The sequence below is a fragment of the Thermobia domestica genome, chromosome 14 (assembly GCF_964235325.1).
Source record: "Thermobia domestica chromosome 14, izTheDome1.hap1.1, whole genome shotgun sequence".
Taxonomy (NCBI): Eukaryota; Metazoa; Arthropoda; class Insecta; order Zygentoma; family Lepismatidae; genus Thermobia; species Thermobia domestica.
In genome coordinates this window covers 106,566,942-106,588,430 of record NC_137467.1, presented here as the reverse complement: position 1 = coordinate 106,588,430, position 21,489 = coordinate 106,566,942, and the positions used below count along the sequence as shown (strand labels likewise).

The following is a 21,489-nucleotide window of genomic DNA, read 5'->3' as shown; positions in this document are numbered from 1 at the left end:
AGGAGGGAGAGAATAGAACAGATGACTAGTTTCCGATACCTGGGTAATATTATTAGTGATGATATGAACTGAAAACGTAAAATAGAAGCAATGTCGAAATGCCGAAAAATGCCTTTAGGAGCAGAAAATGTCTCTTTTGTGGGACCTTGAATAAAGAGTTGTGAAAAAGACTGAAAATGCATAGTATGGAGTATTGTACTGTGTGAGCAGAAAGAAGGACATTACTCGGAAACAAATAGAAACGACTGACTGGAAACTTTCGGAATGTGGGTGTGGAGAACAGTGGAGAGAATTCGCTGAGAAGAGCGGAAAACGAATTCGAGGATGTTAGAAATAGTGAGGAAGAGATAGATATATTACTCAAATAGCGCTCCTCCGTTTTCAAGTACACTTTCTTTGCGTCAAAGTATTTTTGTAAAGGAGATGTGACTAAAATTCTCTAGTTGTTGAGTTTTCAAATCATTTTATTATTCTAAATCCAAATTAAATTTCGATTTTTATTACAGATATTTGATTTCAGAAACCGAACATCGGTTCCGGTTTTCAGAGCCGAAAACCGATTTTGGTTTTCGAAAACGAACAACCGTTTCTATCTTCAAAGCTGAAAATCAATTTGTTTTCGAAACCGATAAAACAGTTTCGGGTTTGAAACCGAAAAATCTGTTTCCGTTTTCTAAAGCGAAACCGAAAATCTGTTTTCAGATATTAGATTTTCCAAGACACGAAAAATATCATGAAATGTGAACACCACTAAGAAATAGGATCGTCTCTGAACAGTATGACACGCGTTGATGGCAGATCAAGCTCGTGTTGGTTCGTAGCCCACGTGCACAACTACTCGTCGATCTGGGTTATCCTCATTTAGAAAACTCTAAAACCACTCCCAGGACAAACGACGAAAATTAGAACGATGCTAAAACCTTCGTTGCAGTCTTTAGAACGATGCTAGAACCGTCGTTGCCATTTCCTAATTTGTAGGAGTCTTTTGTCGACCCGTACTTGCCCTATCTTTCACAATGCCTCTTTCTTGAAATTTGGCGATATCGTATGTAAACATGCTGTGTTTGTACGTCTGGTACTGTGTACTGTATGTCTGGGTGCAGTCTGTTATTGCCCTCTCCAATGTTTCTGAACGACATTTACCCTGATATTAGAATAATTTCAGTCACCTGTTACTTTGTCATAGCCTTCCTAGATCACCTCCAGCAATAACAGACTCTCAGTAACAATCATATTTTCCAAACGTCCAAAACATGTAAACCATACAAGATTTACAGGAAAGAAGTACGTCGTTTGTTTCTGAACTTATACACGTGTCACTTGTTTCGCCAAATTTTCCCCTTCCTATTTGAAATTTCAACATGCTTTCAAAATGACAGACTTCAAGTTAGTTATCATGTTCACCAGTGGCCTAGAAGTTGTGACCCTTGTACTACTCGTATCATTTATTAACAGATTTAACTGTTTTCCTTCAGGTTTCAAACTATAGGAGTGTGCAGGGACACTTGACTCTGTAGTTAGCGGTGCTAATCAGCTGAACTCTCGGATTGAATTCCAGTTGGATCTCAAGAGGTTCAGTTGAGTTGAGTTGAGTTTTAGTTTAGCGTCCCTTTCAGCAACGAGGCTATATGAGACGTGGACCTACTGATTAACGTGGAATCCGAACCACATGAGCTCCCGCTGGGAATCGAACCCGGGTCTCCCACGCCATAGGCGCGTATGCTAACCGCTTAGCCACGGAGGAGCTCTCTCAAGAAGTTCAGATTTCATGTTAAACATAATCTATTTGCTGAAAAGAAGTTTTACAGTTCCAGAGAAACACCAAGAAGAGCTAGGAAAAGAAAAATTGATTACATGTAATCACTAAAAGCATTAACATTTCTAGATTAAAATTGCCAAAATTTACTGAAGAGGTAAATACAGCTAGCAACTTATGTGGATTATAGAACCAAATTCGTGAGATACTTTTTTAAATCATGTAATTGGAAGGAAATGAGTGATATTAATCCTCTTTATTAAAAACATGCATTATTATAGTGATAGATATAATCAATCATATACCCTTGGTCCCGATTTAGATGGACACAACACATCAATGCCTCTTTTTAGCTATTTCAAGTTTCATACTTTTGTTATTCATATAATAAGTAAATAGAAGCATATTAATCCAAATAGCTAATACTTTGTTACATTGAAGACACAAAGTCAAAAACTTTCATATAGAGGCGTAAGCAAAATTAACTGGTTAGTGTAGAAGACATGACATAAAAGAAGTAACAAACCATTCGAAAATGTTCATTAATGGTCGTTCTTTTCGCTGGAATAACTGTTCCATGCGTTAACGAAACGAAGAAACCTACATATAATTTATACGACAAGGCATATATTATTTGACCTTTTCACATAAATTTCAAGTTTTAGTTAATATGCATTTTTGTACTGACCTGCGTATTTCTTGTATAGCCATAGCCAATGAAACGCTCTTCGTGAGGGGGGACTGTATCAGGGGCCACGTAAAATGGTTCATAAAGGAATTCAAAATTAGTGACGTTATGGCTTACATGTACTGATTGATCGGAATCTTGAATTGATTGCCACCTGCAATTGTAAAAAGACTTCAAGTAATATTTTGATTTAAGTGCACAAACACACACACACACACACACTACACTCACATTATATGTTAAACGAAAACCACACTATTAAAATTTATTAAGGTACCACACTTACTGCTAAGGTTACAAACTAAGGACACTACAGTATCTAAAACATCTAGTTTGAAAGTCTCTACAGCAGCACAAAGCAAGTAAGATGGACGGGGCAATGCACATCCAAAGTACTTCGCGTCTAATACGATGACCTTCATGTATCGTACTTTAAATGAATAGAAAAAAATTTAAAAAGCATTTAAAAACTGACTTTTTTCGAAAATCTATTTAGAAAAGTACTTAGGTAGGTATCACATCAAATCATTCAGATGTGTTTGAAGGGATTTAATGATACTTACACAAACACTTTTAACAATACTAGGAATGCAATGGATATACCCGATTGCAATGAAATGAGCTGAGCGAGCTTAAACTACGTAATCAGGAAGCGTTTTTCGGTGATTATTCCTCGATGGTACATCGGATTTTTGATTTCGACCTATGTTGTCACTCAGCACGACATACTCTATCAGCGTGCTAAGTTTGGTTGAGATCGGCCAAACGGTCTAGGAGGAAGTGTTTTTCGGTGATTATTCCTCGATGGTACATCGGATTTTTGATTTCGACCTATGTTGTCACTCAGCACGACATACTCTATCAGCGTGCTAAGTTTGGTTGAGATCGGCCAAACGGTCTAGGAGGAAGTGTTTTTCGGTGATTATTCCTCGATGGTACATCGGATTTTTGATTTCGACCTATGTTGTCACTCACCACGACATACTCTATCAGCGTGCTAACAATAAGTTTGGTTGAGATCGGCCAAACGGTCTAGGAGGAAGCGTTTTTCGGTGATTATTCCTCGATGGTACATCGGATTTTTGATTTCGACCTATGTTGTCACTCAGCACGACATACTCTATCAGCGTGCTAAGTTTGGTTGAGATCGGCCAAACGGTCTAGGAGGAGTTCGTGGACAACCAAACGGCTAACCCGAGTATAAGAGCTTCGCTTCGCTCAGCTCAACTAGGAATGCAATGGATATACCCGATTGCAATGAAATGAGCTGAGCGAGCTTAAACTACGTAATCAGGAAGCGTTTTTCGGTGATTATTCCTCGATGGTACATCGGATTTTTTATTTCGACCTATGTTGTCACTCAGCATGACATACTCTATCAGCGTGCTAAGTTTGGTTGAGATCGGCCAAACGGTCTAGGAGGAAGTGTCTTTCGGTAATTATTCCTCGATGGTACATCGGATTTTTGATTTCGACCTATGTTGTCACTCACCACGACATACTCTATCAGCGTGCTAAGTTTGGTTGAGATCGGCCAAACGGTCTAGGAGGAAGCGTTTTTCGGTGATTATTCCTCGATGGTACATCGGATTTTTGATTTCGACCTATGTCGTCACTCAGCACGACATACTCTATCAGCGTGCTAAGTTTGGTTGAGATCGGCCAAACGGTCTAGGAGGAGTTCGCGGACAACCAAACGGCTAACCCGAGTATAAGAGCTTCGCTTCGCTCAGCTCAATAAAGTAATTTTTTGAGGTCAAACTTTGAGTTTCTTACAGGATTGTTTCTACTCGTTCGAAAAAAGTTATATGATAGTCGATGTATTCGACAGTAAAGTATTTGAGAATATATTAACTCGTCCGTCACATTTGCGTTTATACTGCTCTAGAAGCCTTTAAATTTTGATTGAGTTTAGTTGCTTGTGATAGTGTAGCGTTCAGAGTTTGTTACCGCATAATAAGTGTGCAATTGTGTATTGTCGTCCTATATCTTGACTTTCAGTATGTAATAACCTAACGTAATGATGTTGGAAAATATAACTTTACGCAGGGTTGGAAACGTTGTTAATCTAGTGATATTGGAGATAATGATAAACAGTGGCCTGGTCTTTCGCTTTGGAATAGTATGAAATTTTAGTGTTTTGATTTTATAGTTTAAAAGTTACAAGTTAAATGTTCCGGTCTACACATTTATCAGGTGCTGAAATAATGGCGACATAGTATTGTCGTAGAAAACCTCGAAAGAAGAAAAATAGACATTGGACAGTATAGATTGGACGAAATGGCGTACCTCAAAAGTTATAAGCTGTAGAATGAAAAGGAAAATAAATTTTAGAGCTCTATAGCTCGAGAACTACAAGACTATCAAATAGGGTCAAGGAATTTCCCAACAAGTATATGCCCTATTTGAATATCCATGTTCAAATTCCTGTGCTAACGGTGCAAAGAACTATATAGAGGCATTTTGATTGCAGGAAGTAATAATTTAACATAAATGACAATATTCATGTACACGCCATTCAAAAATAATTTATTATTTCTGTTAGTAGTAGAAAATGATCAATACCACTTTTCTTTTTCTTATAACAATTAAAGATATTTTCAGCTGTTATGCAACCGCACACATCATAAATTAACTTCAAAGAAAAAGTTTTCATAACAAGGTGAAATCAAATTTTGGTATTAAAATAAACTTTGGTAATGTTTCTAAAGTTGTATTCCCTAACTTGTTCTTTAAGAGAACAATAACTAAACTACGTCATTTTTCGACAATAGCTAACGATTGTAATCCAGTTCGACATTAGAAGATATAAATGTATTGGCAAAAAATATTGTTAACCTTCAAAGTCAGGTCTCTCGTTTGAGGATGATTGCTTATCGATTAGGTACTCTAGTAAGTTCTTCTTCTATGTCTGTTCCATGTCTTTAGGAGAAAACAATAAAAACTACAGCAAAATTTTAATTACTTTCTTCCACTTGAGTATCTGCAGATACAAGAAAATGGTGTAATGGAAAAACATTTCCAGACTTTTAAATGGAGAGGAACTTCGATCTTCCATTTTGCAGGGAGCTGCATCTTTTTATTCCTTATTGGAACTTCAATGATATTTAACTTATAATTCTACAAAATAATAGGTTATGTCAGTAAAATACTGATCAGAATTCATGTGGTTATTTGTGGTTGAGAAATTTCTTCCTACTAATAACCAAACTTAGATGCATGAAAGACACGGATACGATTCACCCAATTCCGGCTGTTAGATTTTCTAGCTGTTCTCAACATCGTACCAGATGCACTGTGTACTGTAATGCGTAAACCAGATAATTTAGTACACTAGTAGTTATTGGTATAATCTTAACCTGGATATATAACATAAAGCTAATTTTTACATAAAATGTCGAGTTTAGTTCGTTGCATAATATTTCTCAAAACATTTAATAAACGTGAACTTCAGAGACTAGATATTACTGTGCAATACCTTAAATATAATACTGATCGAGCTAAACAAAAAAATGCCTTATGAAATTGGCTCTTGACATTGCCTGAAGAAAGAATTTTAAGTTGTACAAATGCAACCAATAAACTACCTATATGTAAACAATTTTTTCATGGAAATCCAATTGGTGTCAGGTTACATTTATATGGGATTGGTATACGCTATTGAAAAAGAAAACCTTTAAAAGATACTAAACTCAGACACTTTTATGCAATAGTAAAATAATAAATTTGCAATTGTGTGCATGAACTTTCGAATTTGAGAGTAACAAATGATACGATATGATTAATCAGTATTGGACTAATTTTACTTGGGAAGTTTGGACGGAGTTTTTAATGACTAACTACTGAAAATAGTTATTGAATATTGATTTGTGAAAGAATTTTCTCAAAAAAAAAATATCTGCAAAAACATTTTGTAGGACTTCACTTTTAAATTTAGTTCGAATTTAGTTCGTCGAAGTTCGTGAGTAATGATTGGTGTTGTTATGAGAAACGGTATATTACTATGATGAAATCATGTTATATTGATTTCAAGGGAAACATAATATAATTAACTAGTGCAAGTATTACAAGAGAGAGTTCCTATTTTGAAGAATAGGGTTTACTAAAACTATTTGAAGATTTTAAATAAAGAATAATAAATTGTCAAATATTACCTAGTTTCCTATATAAGGAACACAGTCTCTCATGTAGGGAGCTCTTTCGTATAGGGAATTGTAAAATTTGAAGAGGTTAGCTGAAGACCTCGGAGCATGGAAGTTTTTCAGTTGGTGCTATACCTTGACAATAATGGCAAAATATTTATGATGATAGTAATAATAAATTTTGCTTTTAAAAATACAATTTGTTAAACATAATCCTTCAGCTGTTTAGATTTATACATAAACTCTCACAGGAAGTAAAGTAGCAAACTACTAAATAAAATGTTTTGTGGTTCGTTACCAGACCTTAGCTCCGAAACGCCACCTGGTATTGTACGCTGACGATTTTTGAATATTTTTCCTTCTTGATCCTCATCCTGAGTTTCTCCTGCTGCTTTATCTTGTGGACCAACTGTCAGACAATCTATCCCAAAGCAGTCGCACCGACGGCAATTGACACCAGGGTTTCTCCACTTTGGCAAGTATCCAATCGGATTGCCACACCTACGAATCATCTCACATTTCATCATAGCTCATTTCACATTTCACCCAGTGGGTCTGGAACCTAACACTGCTTGACCCAATGTGGTGACGGGGGACAGCATGTCGGACTTTCTACAGTCATAACCGGTCGTACTGTATCCTCTGTAGATCCAGATATAGACGTAGGCACCGGAACTCATACCGTACCGGCAATATTCCAGAGCGATCACAGTCGCCGGTCATAGGCAAACATCACACAACATCTCCGAAACGTCATCACCGAGATAGCATTTCAGACTCTGATAGTGACCAGCTTAGAACTGTTGACCATGACTTTCCGCCGCTATCTGATAGCACAAAACACCAATTTACTCATACTTACACTCAAACTTTGACACCAAATACTAAAATGAAAAACACATCTACCTTTAACTCACCAAGTACTATCATCGACTTCAGATCACACAGGTTGTCGCAACATGGAATGCGATAGTCATCAAACCTCCTAATCCGCAACTGGCTACAATTCGTAACAAAATCATTTTCGAGATTTTTGATAAAAATGCCCAGCTCATTAAAGTGCCTGACCGGAGAATCAAACAGCAGCCTCCGCCACCTTGCACGCCTACTTTCTCTATTGTCATACGAGATGTACATCCTGACCTAACGGACTATGAGGTTCTCCAAGAACTTACGGAAGAAGGACACAAAGTCTCCAAATGCATCCGCATTAGCAACGACCGCAGTCCCTCCTATATGATCCACGTGTTATCTTCATCACAGGACGCCATTAACCAGCTACTTGACAACGGAGCCTATGTATAACGCAAACGGCATCATGTCGAACCCTCTCGCACTGTACAACCAGTACTTGTCCGTTGTGAACGCTGTGAAGACTATATCACGCATACAACCTCTACCTGCAGAAATAATCTGAAATGTGGATTCTGTGCTGGATTACATTCCACACTCCTGAACACCCGAGTTACAGCTTTAAGTGTAAAGCTCGATGCGCACCTTCATCGGATAAACCTCATTTAGTGGCTCCACTTCGTACCCAAAGTGATCCGCAGACCGATTCTTCTCCTTTCTTCAATATATCACCTGACAACCAGCCTGTTACAGTCTCTCAACTCCTTCAATTCATCACCTCAACGCTACGAAACCTGTATCCTTTTCTACGGCCGCATGTATTACAAGTACGGTATGCTGTCTGCTGTATATTTCGTGTTACATTCAATGCCATCTACACAGGCCAACGAGTTCACTTTCATCCACCCGCTTAGAAACATCTACCTAAGAATATAAATTTCATTATGGATATCGATATCATCTTTCTTAATATCAATTCTCTCAACCAACACAAACCCCTCTTGGAACAACTTCTTCTAGAGGAACACGCATCAGCATTCTTGCTCAACGAAACTCATCTCACCCCACGCATATCATGTAGGTTCCCAGGATACCAGATATTTCGAGCCGACAACCAAACACCAGCAGTACTTCCCAATGGCGGCGTACTCATTGGCTTTGCCTCTCAGTTACCTTATGGTACTTTCCACACTCATATTCAAAACTTTTCAGAATATCTTATCACAACCTTCTATTTCAAAGCTTTATACATCACCTTAGCGACCATCTACATTCGCCTGGTCATGCAATGCCTCACTTTTTTCTTCAGTATATCAATAACGGCTTTCGCCATTTCATTATAGTGCCCCAATATCAACATTCATAGGAGACCCAATTGTCAGGAGTCTCAATTCCACGACTTCATCACGACACACATACCTTGCGTCTTGCACGAAATCCCAAAATCAACACTCCCTCTCTAAGATATCACACCGGATGTTGTCATCATCTTTACCCTTGCAGGCAAATGTCATATCGCAGTCTTAGACACTCTTGGCACTGACATACCTTCCAGTCAAGTTAAGTATAAAACGTTCTTTTCACAACCTCTGTTCAGTAAACATTCCTCATAGGAAGTTCACTAGATTTAAAAAAGCTGTTTGGGATAACTCATACTATCTTCTCAGCTTGAACACCTGGGACCAGCAACTTCTGCGAATGGACTTTACTCAGCACTGGATACTATCACCCCTCTATCCATACAGCATCTGCCAAGAACATACCTACCTCGCAAGTACATCCATGGTGTCCTCGACTATCACCTCAATATCTTCACATGATCAGGCGTTCTCGACAGTTTTACCGAGATTACATTCGCACAAAGAACGAAGAGGTTCTACGTCATCTCCGGCAACTACAACGTATGGTTCATAACTACGTTGTCGCCTATAAACTTCAAAGTTGAGTGGAAACATGTAATAGACTGGAAGCTATTTCCCATCCTACCAAATACTGGAAGGGATTTAATGCATTGATTGCCAAACATAATCGAACACTTTATCCACTCATTGACGGCGATCATCCACTAATCTCCGATAGTACCAAAGCTGATGCCTTTGCGAAACATCTCCAAACTATCTTCACGCCATTTCATCCTGAAAGATCGGAAAGACAGCATCCTGCATATACGTTTAATGTTAATCCTCCTCATTTTTTACCTAGTCTAGGCCATGCCTTACGAGTTCATCATGAACTTACCACACCAATTATAGTCCTCGAAATGCGATAAGTCACAGCTCGCAAACGTAACACTGCTCCAGGCATGGACCTTATTACCTACCGTCACATTAAAGAAAGCCCGTTCTGTTTACTGCTTCTGTTAGCCCATATTTTGACTTTCATTTTAGTACCGGTTTCATTCTCGTCGATTGGAAAACCTCCAAGACTTTAATATGTCTTAAACCTAACAAATCAGCTACCTTCTTACTGTACAATCCTATTAACCACTGCTTTCTGCAAAATCCTCGAACGCATTCTTGTAAACAGACTTGATCCACATTTCTCTCGCCATCGTGTCATTCCACTCCATCAAGTAGGCTTCTGTCCTCGTTTTGGTGTTTACGACCAGCTCTTACACTTCACCAATCTCAATTACCAATCACTTCAATTGTTCGCTGCCTTCATGTTTACTTCTCTTCGACCCTGAGAAAGATTTCGACAAGGATGGATTTCTTTAAGCTTCTGCTCTGTAGACTACCGATGTGCTGTATCCGATTCATATTTATCTTTCTATCATGTCCCATTACATATATATTTGTAAACAATTCTTGATCACATCCTGTTTCTATTCATTTCGGCGGTCCGCAAGAGTCGGCGTTATCTCCACTTCTATATTTGCTCTTTGTTGCCGATCTTCCTGCACTTCCTCCAAACGTACATATCTTCCAGTTTGCAGATGATACAGCTTTTCTTACTCTCGGCAAAACGATCCATCAACTGAACACAGCACTACTCAGCAGAACTTTGACAAACTAAACTGTCCAAAGGGCTTGAAACGTGGTTTCGTTTACTATTGGCTAACCAAAACCTAAGCGAACTCCGTCAAAGCAAATTCAGCTGGTCCACATGGAGCTGAACTTAATCTTTAACTCACTCGTAACATACGACCAGTTAGCAGATTTGTGTATAATAAAAGAATAAAATAGCAAAAATAAAATATATATTGCAGTATATATATATATATATATATATATATATATATATATATATATATATATATATTGTATATCTTTTGTATGTATGTAGATAGATGGAAATATAACAGAACTAGATACACGTATGAACAAAAAAAATCCTGGCAATACAAGTATTTGATGGAGAAATGGTCCCACTAAATTCCTTCAAATTAGAAGCATTTCATATGTCAACGGAATACAAAAAATCACTGGTAGTGATCAGTCTTTGAAAAAGATGAAATTCATTAAGTTCTGACCTGTTAAGCCCCCATTCTACAACTGCTTCTAATTCGAAAATGTTATTATTATTCTTGTTTACCTTCACTTTTAATATTCCTGCTCAAATAGCAGCTTGCGTGTGTGTCTTCATTTCTCATTTTTTATACATTCATTCTCACCGTCGTGATTAATATTATAAGAAAAGCGTGATTAACTAACCAGACTCATCATCATCAAAACGCCGAACACATATTTCGTTGACCGTTTCTGATTTTGAAAACGCTCCTACGTACAATGTAAGTCAATACTCGGCACCTTGTATATCACATCGTTAACAAATCATTATATAATTACTTTCTGTAAATAATAAGTAAAAACTTCTTGTGAGTTTTACTGAAACGTTTGGATTGCGAGCGTAGCGAGCAAGAAATTTTTTAACAAATTTATTTCTTTGCAAACCGACAACAATATTGATTTAATAGGGCGCCAATACTTTTACGGGGCACTACATCGTTTACTCATTTTCAACACTTCTTTTTTCTTATTGCTTGCTTATTTTTCTTATTTCTTATTGCTTCTCTTGCTACCAGCTCCTCCTCCCCCCTCCGTAGCTACGGCTCTGGATGTGCTATATTCTTCGTCACGATGTAGGTTTTGTACATTTGCTAATCGTACGCATAAATATCATTCTCTGACAGAAGAGTTGCACTAAGTTGCAATCTCGCTGTCTTCGATTCTGGTCAGTGAACACAATGGCGAGAAAACATCTACAATTTCCCACTTTAATTTCTCTTTATTTCATCACCATACGGCCAACGAGTGTGATTACAGAGGTAATGGAGGGGTACACACGTGAGAAATTGTAAAGGATCTAGGCTTAATAATAGACCAAGGGCTTAGCTGAAATAAACACATTTCTGAACAGTGTCTTAAACTAAGCGCATCTTACGACAGCTTTATAAATTAAAAGGCTATTAGTCGCAAGAAACAAGACTATATCTGGTTAACACTCTCATTTTCCTCGATTACTGCGATTCAATACATGGTAGCTCTCTCTCCACTCAAAATACTAGAGCAATTCAGAAAATACAGAATTACTCTTTACGCTTCTGCCGGTACTTAATGAAAACAATATCCTAATCATGTCCCGAAGACGATATCTCCGATACTGTTGTTTACTATACAAAATAAATTCACATAAAACACAACCTTGCTTGCATCATAAATTAACATGTAGATCAGAAATTCACCGTTACAATGCCCGAGGAAGTAATAAACTGAATATACCCTGGCATTCTTGAAAAATAACAGAGAAGGCATTTTCAATTTCGGCAGTAAGGATCTGGAACTCCCTACCACAGTCAATCACTGACAAACCATACAATTCATTTAAATCATCACTCCAAGCATTATTATTTAGAGATCAGAGACAAAGCATTGCACACATGAAAGGTTTACTACAGTATGAAATTGGACTGAAATTGGACTAACAGTATTAGTTTTTTTACATTATACATTATTTAATATTACATTTACTGAGCGTTTTGTTTATCCTTAGTATTATTGAATATGCCATGTTATGTTGTTATTTGTATCTTGTATCTTATTTGTGTCTGTTTTTCTTCTTTCTTTTCTTTGTAATGATGACAAGGGCTAGGTGGCAGAGCAACCTCCGGCTGAACCTCGCCCGCTGAAATAAAGAGAAATTCAATTCAATTCAATTCAAATTGGCAGACATTGATCTGGCATACGGGAAAGCAGACGGTAATGGCGGTGTGGCACAACGGTGTACAGACAACCGTTTCCTAATCTTAGAATTCCACACCACGCAACGTTTCCAGGTGTAGATCGAAGATTACAAGAAACAGGATTGCTGGTAGCACACAGGCCCAATGCTGGACGAAACAGAACCGTATGGACTGTGGGAGTTTGTCCAGTGGTTACGCGAACCATGCTAATATATACCGCTTCATGTCTCGTATTCTCTTCAAAGATAAAGCTATGTTTTCCCATGACGGAGTGATGAACACTCACACTCAACATTTGTGGTCTGAGGCAAATCCATATGGAATGTCAACTCGTGCCCATCAGGAACGGTGTTCTGTGAATGTGTGGGCATGAATCGTTGATAATTCTCATCAGACCGTACCTACTACCACAATGCCTAACCGGGTGGGAGTATTGGATATTTTTGAGAGATTCTGCCTGAACTACTAGAGACTGTTCCACTGGCTGTTCATCGAAACATGTGGTTTATGCACAACGGTGCTCCAGCACATTTGCTGGGAGGTGCGAAATTGTCGCAACGCATCCTCTCCGAACAAATGGACGGCAGAGAAGAACCAGTATCTTCGCAACCTCGCTCATCCGACCTTAACCACTTAGATTTCTTTTTCTGGAGCCATATGAAGCAAGTAATCTGCGCGACGCCTGTGCAATCAGAGGAGGATTTGGTTGCTTGAATTGTTGCTGCAGCGTGGAGCATTTAGGAAATGGCAGGAGTGTTTCAACGCGTTCGCAGCGTCTTTCCCTTTGACGTCGCTGTAACCTTTGCATTGAAGTGATGGGTTGAAACTTTGAACAACTTTTGCAGTGTGAGTTCTGACAACCATCCTCTTTCCATGTAAACAAAGACTCCCCTCTCTCCCTACAACTACCTTCTGTATACAGTCCCGTAATACGATTTGGATCCAGAAATATCAACCCCTGTACGTACAAATATCGTGAATGGAAGGAATATTTTGTTTCACACCCGTCAGTTTAGAACATTGATTGAAAAAAACGTACTGTAACCGCATTTGTGTGATGTACTGATCGAAATGAATGTGCTAAAACGGTTATGTGTATTATTATTATTATTACTATTATTATTATTATTATTATTATTATTATTATTATTATTATTATTATTATTATTATTATTATTATTATTATTATTATTATTATTATTATGCACTCTTTATTTGTCTGTAGTTCTTGTTCAATTACTGTAGTTGTAAAGGTAGATGCGATCTCAAAAGCGTTGCGATATCATTAATATGAGTAGATCAGCAATATAAATTTCTTTATTTTCTGTTACTTATCGGCTTTTGCCGTACGTATTTTTACATTCTAGAAACGTAAAATTTCCAGTGAGTTCTTGTACAGCGACTTTACTAGTACAGCGACTTTTTGAGGACGTATGCAACTACACACAGTAATTTTTACTTCATCCGCCATCTTTTATCTTCGTGTATGAGCACTGACCTGCCACGTAGTATTATTTCCAGGCAGTTAAATGTCCTTTACATGTTGTTGTCCACTCAATTTACGTCATAAAATATCAGGGAATTCCCTGTGCCGCCATTGCACAAATCTGAAAACTGCAAATTTGGATAGAGCAGGTTAGGATGTTTTGTCGATATCATGCCGCATCACGTCTATAATCAGTAGTTTGTGCAATATTTAACTCTAAAGTTTGTTTTCCCACGCTTTCGGCAGCCTATAACACGTAAACGACACGCTTTTCGTCCTATGTGTACTGGAACCTTTTTGTTGCTTGCTTTGCTCTCAGGAATCACCCCTCTGTTTTTGTACAACAAATTTAGCGCCATACTGTGTAGCGTCATCAGAATCAATTTGACTACACTAACGCGACAAAAGTAACTGTTCTCAAAAACAGCATAAATTTTCTTGGTTACCTGATAATATTACACCACGATATATTCCACATATAGGAGTAAATCATGCCCTCCCCCCCCCCTAGTCATTTCAAGACGAATTTAATGTTTCATTCTAAACGCAGCTTCTTATTCCACTCTTCAAGTAACTGCCACCCATACCACGGTATTTCCTAAATCAGCCCATGCCGTAAAGTTGTCTTCCAACTGATATTAAGAGTTTTATTCCAAAATCCAAAGCATCAGTAAAAGTACCCACACAAGTACGACCCCTAAATTGTTTCAGTAATATCGAAATAATTTTAATCTGAATAAAGTTATACCGAAAAACGTAACATTCACCCTTATTATAATGTCTGGGTGGACGGTTGCTAATAATGGAAACTGCATTTCTGTCGATTTCAAATATTGAACTGAAACCGAACAAAACAGTCCTCAAAAAGGGCCCAACAGTTCTTAAACCGAACCGAACCATTCTACAAACTGAACCGAACCCTTTAGAAATCGAACTGTTTCAAAACCGAACCGAACCGTTCCCAAACCGAACCGAACCGTACCGAACCGAACCGTATCCAAACCGAACCGAACCGTTTCCAAACCGAATCGAACCGTTCCCAAACCGAACCGGACCGGTTTGAAGTCCAAACCGATTGATTCGGTTTAGACTACAAACAGAACCGAAACCGGTTAACCGGCTCTTGGAACACCCCTAATTCTGAGCAGTCCTAGGATTGGGAGATAACAAACATTTGTCTCACTAACTTCTTCGCCCTACTGTGTTGTGTCGTTGCGTGCACCATACTCTCATCTCCATCTCATCACCCATCCTAATGATTATGGCTAAAGGCCCTAATGTTTGCTTCTATGATACTTCTATGTCATGTGATTTATGAACAATGAAGTTTATATGATTTAGTAAACCACTTATACCATCCCTGCTGCCTTCTTCCTTTATCACTATGCCTTCTCTTCCGAGAAAATGGCATAACCCTTGTAAGGGGCTAGAACGCCTTCAGCATGCTAGTATTGTTTAAAAATATCGCGAGGAAAATTCATCGCCCGAGTTTTACAAACTCGTAGTCCATTGTTCCCTACGCCTTACAGTAACCTTCTCTGCTGTTTACATTGCACTACCAAACGCTACAACCACCGGACCGAGCTATACAATTTATATCAGATTATATCGTTCACGACCATCCTCCTCTTATCCATCCATCTCTTCCACCACAGTGATTACTTTGTCTATTAACTTGGGATCCCCATTTCCTCATCAGTGCTTACAATGGCCCATAGGCAGAAGATAAGTTCATGTATCTCACTAATCTCACCAAAGTGTGGTTTTCTGTATCACACTTAGCCTCATCTTTTACGTTCATTGAAATCTTATTATTACTGTTACTATTCATACTACTATGTTTTATATTTCATGGATTTTTTTTATTTCAAATGCACGGTTTCAATTATCCTAATGTATTTTTGTATATTTATCTTTGTATTTCTCTCCTTACCAAATGTTAAGGATCAAAATTCCTTTACCTCTTTCAATATGATTTTTTTTTAGCGAAACAATAAACAGTATTGGAAATCCTCATATGGGAACTTGAAAAATGAATTAAAACTTGAATTTTAGAGTTGTTACTTCATTCTGACGAAAAATAAGTACGCGCCATATATGGCACACTATGCAGTCCGGTAAACTTTCCTGGAAGTGCGCAGAAATGCAAATCTAAGGGTACAATTGTAAACCAATTTCGAAAACTATTTTGTAGGTTATATTTCGAGATACAGACTGACTCAACCAAACATGAACGTTACTATTATCGCCTAAGTCTGGAGCTGCAGCAGGAACATTACTTTGAACCCCAGTAAATATTTCGAAATCATAACTGTAACCTGAAATTCCACTCAGAACAAATGCTTTATAACCTCGTTTATGAGGACTTTTCCGTTAGATTGTTTTATCGATGATCTACACTTTATGGGTGATTTTCTTATCCACTGCCAAGAATTCTTCTTTGGAGACTTCTCTCAGACATTATCGTATCTGTTCAAGAAAAGGCTTAATCTTACGAAGTACGCCATGGGCAAATTCTCCTGCAGGAATTAAAGTTGAATTAGCATTGAAGTGAATAAATTGTTTGATCTCCTCAAACCGATCACAGCTCATCACCTGATGTACCGCATCATGACCAAGCCTTCCATTCCAGTAATGTCTAGTAGCTGCTAGTTGAATAATTGACATGTAGAAAACCACACAATAAGCTGTTCAAGTTTATTTGTAGTCATTTGTTGGCCGAACTTGCGTTGAATATAGCTTTGACTGTTTTCAAATGCGTACTAAAGAATCTTATCAATAAAAAAAGTATTTTAAATATTCAATAGGCGTTTATAGCTGTTTTATTTCTTCAGGTAAGTCCTGAGGTTCTTGAAATGTTACACCTTCTTGGGACTTTTCCATGTTTCTATGTCTCCGCTTGACGTTTTTTAAATCGCTCGATGACATAGACCTCCTATTCTGAGAACTATTTATGAGACAAAATCATCAATATCTAAATTAATTGCATCATCAGAATTGGGTATGACGATTCTCTCAGGGAAGGAGCAACAGAATCTTCATACAAGTCCGATAACAAAAATTGGTATTTCTTGAATCTATTGCTGATTCATCTTCAGATAAATCTGATAATTCACTGTTTTGACCACTTGGAAGTTTTCTAACACTTATTGATGAACGTCCATCATAAAATGTCCTGGATGAATTGCTGTAACAGAATTGCAGAATGACTATAGTAGTTGTCACTTCCGCACTTCAAGCGGATGGTGTGAAATATATGACACATACGTTTTTCCCCACATTCCTCCAATACGAACATACAAAATGAAGATTGTATTGTTGGAAATACATCTCTAAGTACTTATCTTGAATGTAATATATTTTGTTTGGAAAAGTGCGCACAGTGTTTCGCCAAAAAATTATTTTCACAGATAAAAATCCACTGCTTCACACACACACACACAAAACATGTCAACGTTTCCCCGCGTAATACAACTCACAAAGAACATGCCAGATGACAAAAAAATATCTTACTCATACACGTCAATATCTCACACAGCAGACGAAACAGTCATTTGGCGCCTTTGAAAAATTACACAAAAGCTAAAGTGAAAAAAGATGATATGCCATATATGGCACGGCATGCGGTAAGGGATTAAGTCACCGCTTTTGCTTTCTTGTCAATTTGAATTTAATAAATATTCAATAAGGCACTTAAACCAACCACAGTCAACTTTGTCTATCACATCACTGCACCTCATTCTTAACACTGAGCATAACCCTCTTAAAGGTGGATAGTTAGTGAAAAATAAAAGCAATATTTAAAAAATTGAGGAAACCATTTCTTTTCCTGTTCTTGTACATTGGCATCCCAATCTTCTCGCAGGGAAGAATACGTGATTGGTTGGAAAACCGGCGAGCCTCATCAAGGACAACACGTTTCCTGCTAGCAAATTCCGAATGGCACTTCGAGCATCAAGCTCCTATCCAAATGGGTGTTCTTCTATCTAATTGCCCTCCCTATACTATCATCTACTTTAGTCTTTTGTGAATCCGTTGGACTGATGTACACGCTTCGACCTGTCGTCAATCAGTCTAGAGATCAGCATAAATGCGCTAGGCGGGAATATGATAATCCGATAAATCTGTTGATAAGCGTCCCAAGTCTTGGTCTCCTACTCAGAAGGCCAACCGTGCCGATTCTGTTGACGACCAGGACTTGAGAATTGACAAATTTTTAACAGCAACAATCCATCTGGATTACCTGAAATTTGTAAGAATCTGATATATAATTTTATTTCATCTCTGATACGAAATTTGGAAGTGTCAAATAAAAGCGAAACAAGATAGAAAGAAGGAAAGAAACAAGCGAAGGACATGAGAATAAACTAAATTTTAAGGCTCAAGAGTATACGGTCTCCGTCTTTCATCCCCCTCTCTGTCTTGGGATTTTCTCTCTTTATCGGATAAATCTCTTTCATTAACAATCCAGGCTTGGAATCGAAGTAAATTTTAGAATCAAACTCTCACACGCTGCTCACTTAGCTACACGAACCACAACATGGGTGTTGTTTTATCACGTCGCAACTCGCAACTATCAGAGAGTTACCCCAGTTCCATTTGAAGATTGAATTTTATTTAAGGCTTCTAGGCGCCTATAGCTGAAACTCACCTGGTTTCATAAAATTTATTTTATCTATAGATAAAGATGAACTAAGAATTAATCCACAATCTTGAGAACTTGCTGTTATATCAACATACATCTCGGATTAAAAGAATTATTTCGTAAATCTACGAAACGAAACGATCCTAGTTTTTAAAGGAGGTGATCTCTCTACTAATTACTGTACGTCGTTCACTGTACACAGGCTCGATACGAGAAATGCCAAGTTTACAATCAACACCTGATAATTCACAACTCTCACACTTTTACATGCGCCCTTATTGTGGTTTGAATCACCTAAGAGTACACAATGTATCATCGCCAACAAATTGCAATACTTACCATGATAAATATCTCACCTAAAGCTATAGATGTAATGTCAAACCTCAAGTGGAACCCAGTAATCCCGACCTAGTGGTGCCTTTACGTACCTTAGTGTGGTCCCATACTTTCTACGCAAACCTGTTGTTGTTGAAGAGTTTATTCGCTTTTTACCGTTGCTCTCTAAAATATCCACCCAATCTTATCCATGAAGTTGTTTATGCAATCAAAATTCTCTATAACCTGGATGTCAGAGATTTATTCAAGACAGGCACGAATTTTTATCAATTCTCTTAAAACCAAACTTTAACTATCATTTATCGTGGGTAGGGTTTTCTTATAACATTTCTCTACCTCAACGTCATATATCTCTGTACCAAAAAGTAATTTCTAATCATTTTACTGCATGAACATAATGTTCTTAGTTTTCTACTAAATGAATTTATCTGACTCCGAAACAATCTTCTTCTAGGCTATCAATATGCACTCCATAATCAGCCACTGGGATAAGGAGTAAATGGCAAAACTGAACATAAATTACCGAGTGAGATCATTATTCGTAAAATTTTTGAACATCTACTGCAACTGTCATGATTAGCCCGGATTTCCACATATCAACCTCGTTTTTCATTTATCTAAATACTATCATTATCTCAGACATTTTTATGACTGACGGTAACCATGGCAGAAGTGCTTGTAAAATGTTATTTTTCTCATTTCATCAACTCTTATAGTAATAGTGTATTCTTTCCACTCCGAACAGCAATCCACTCATGTAACAACTTGTCCCACCTTGTAACTCGAGCAGATAGATAGTAGAGAGATAGTAGATACTCCACTCGTGTAGTAATTGTCCCACCTAATATAGCACCACATCTGGATATAAGCATTATGATTCTAATGGTAGCGATCATGGTCCTGTAAAGACAGACTTACTTTCTCTCAATACATGAAAACCACCTTAGGAAGCTCTTCGTTCCCGTGCAAATTTTGACTATGCCAATTGGCCAGTTTACTACCAGAATATGCAAGACATGCTAGGAGATATTCCACTTCCATCTGACATTCCTACGTTTGATGCTATCTTTGATCCTATTGCACGACGTATTCGGAACAGTAGTGTTAACAGTTATCACAAGTAATCTTTACCAGCCCAAACTACCTCCACAATATTCATCATACTTCTACCTCGGGTAACGTGCAAAGAGTACCTTCATACTCGTAATGATGTTACACTAAGGCTCCTTCCTCAAACTTTCGTGTATCTAACATACAAGAATAAAGACTGGTAAAAGATAGTAAATGCTTTAGCTAAGTAGTAATCCAACCAGGTATTGGAAACATTTGAACCGGCTAATAAGGAAAATCAGCACTTCTCTTTACCTAATACTCGAAAAGAATACTGTAGCTACCACAGACTCCGATAATTCATGCATTTGCTCGTGTTATTCAGTTCACATTTACGCCAGAAACATGTTTTCAAGATAGTAGGTTCTTTGTGGAAACATAGAGACGCATCGACGAATATGCCAACTCCCATAATAGATATCTTGGACTTAACGTGGAGTTTCAGCATCCCTTAACAGTACCAGGAACACCACTGTACATTAGGAACGAGATGCTATAGAATGAAAGAATGACACCAATTTTGACTGCACATTACCTACCGCCATATTTTTATATTTTGTCAATGCTGTACAATTTCGATCTCCGCACCGGACACAAACCATATGATTGGAAAATCGTTATGCTTGTGAACAGATAGACAGTTTTAGCTTACGCTCACATTCGGCATTACATTTGTGCTCATCATACCATAATCATCACCAAATGGTTATGGTTTGGAGATACCATAACCATCTGTTACCTAAACACGAGGCCGGTTTCGAATTTGAACAAAGCCTCCCCAACAACCACTTGCTTCTTAACACTACTAATTAAGAACCATTAAAGTGAAACTATACTATCATACCTACTTTAATTCGATGCTGGAAAGATCTTTGATCGTGTCTCACAGAATGATCTCATGTATAAATTGCATTTTTTGATCTTCTGTCGTATGGTATATCACTGTCTTAGAATTGACTTCATTATGTTCATCAATAGTACTTTCTTTCCCAATCTTCTTTGCACAGGTGCCCTGCAAGTTCAGTTTTATCAACCTTATTATATATCATATATGTTAGTGACCTATTTGTAATGCTGAAACCTATTTATACCATCATGCTTGCATCTTGAAAGTCATAAATGCTTTTAGAAACTGGAGTAATGGATGGAAATTGAGCTGGTATGAAAACCCCGGCCTCCGTAATACTTCCGAACAAGAGATCAGTCGAGTATGGTGCAATTCATCGTTCTTCAACTTAATTTCCAAGGCATAGTCGACCATCCAAGTACTACTGCTAAATATCTGGGATAAT

General features: G+C 37.7%; 1 protein-coding gene across 1 annotated transcript in view; it reads right to left on the bottom strand.

The window, feature by feature from the left end:
* The window catches only part of LOC145670281 (beta-1,4-glucuronyltransferase 1), a 237,063-nt gene that overhangs the window by 14,493 nt on the left and 201,081 nt on the right, over positions 1-21,489 (bottom strand). The window contains exon 4 of the mRNA XM_081738721.1: positions 2,445-2,598. Within this exon, the coding sequence (XP_081594847.1) occupies positions 2,445-2,598 (154 nt within the window). The remainder of the gene's footprint in view (positions 1-2,444; positions 2,599-21,489) is intronic.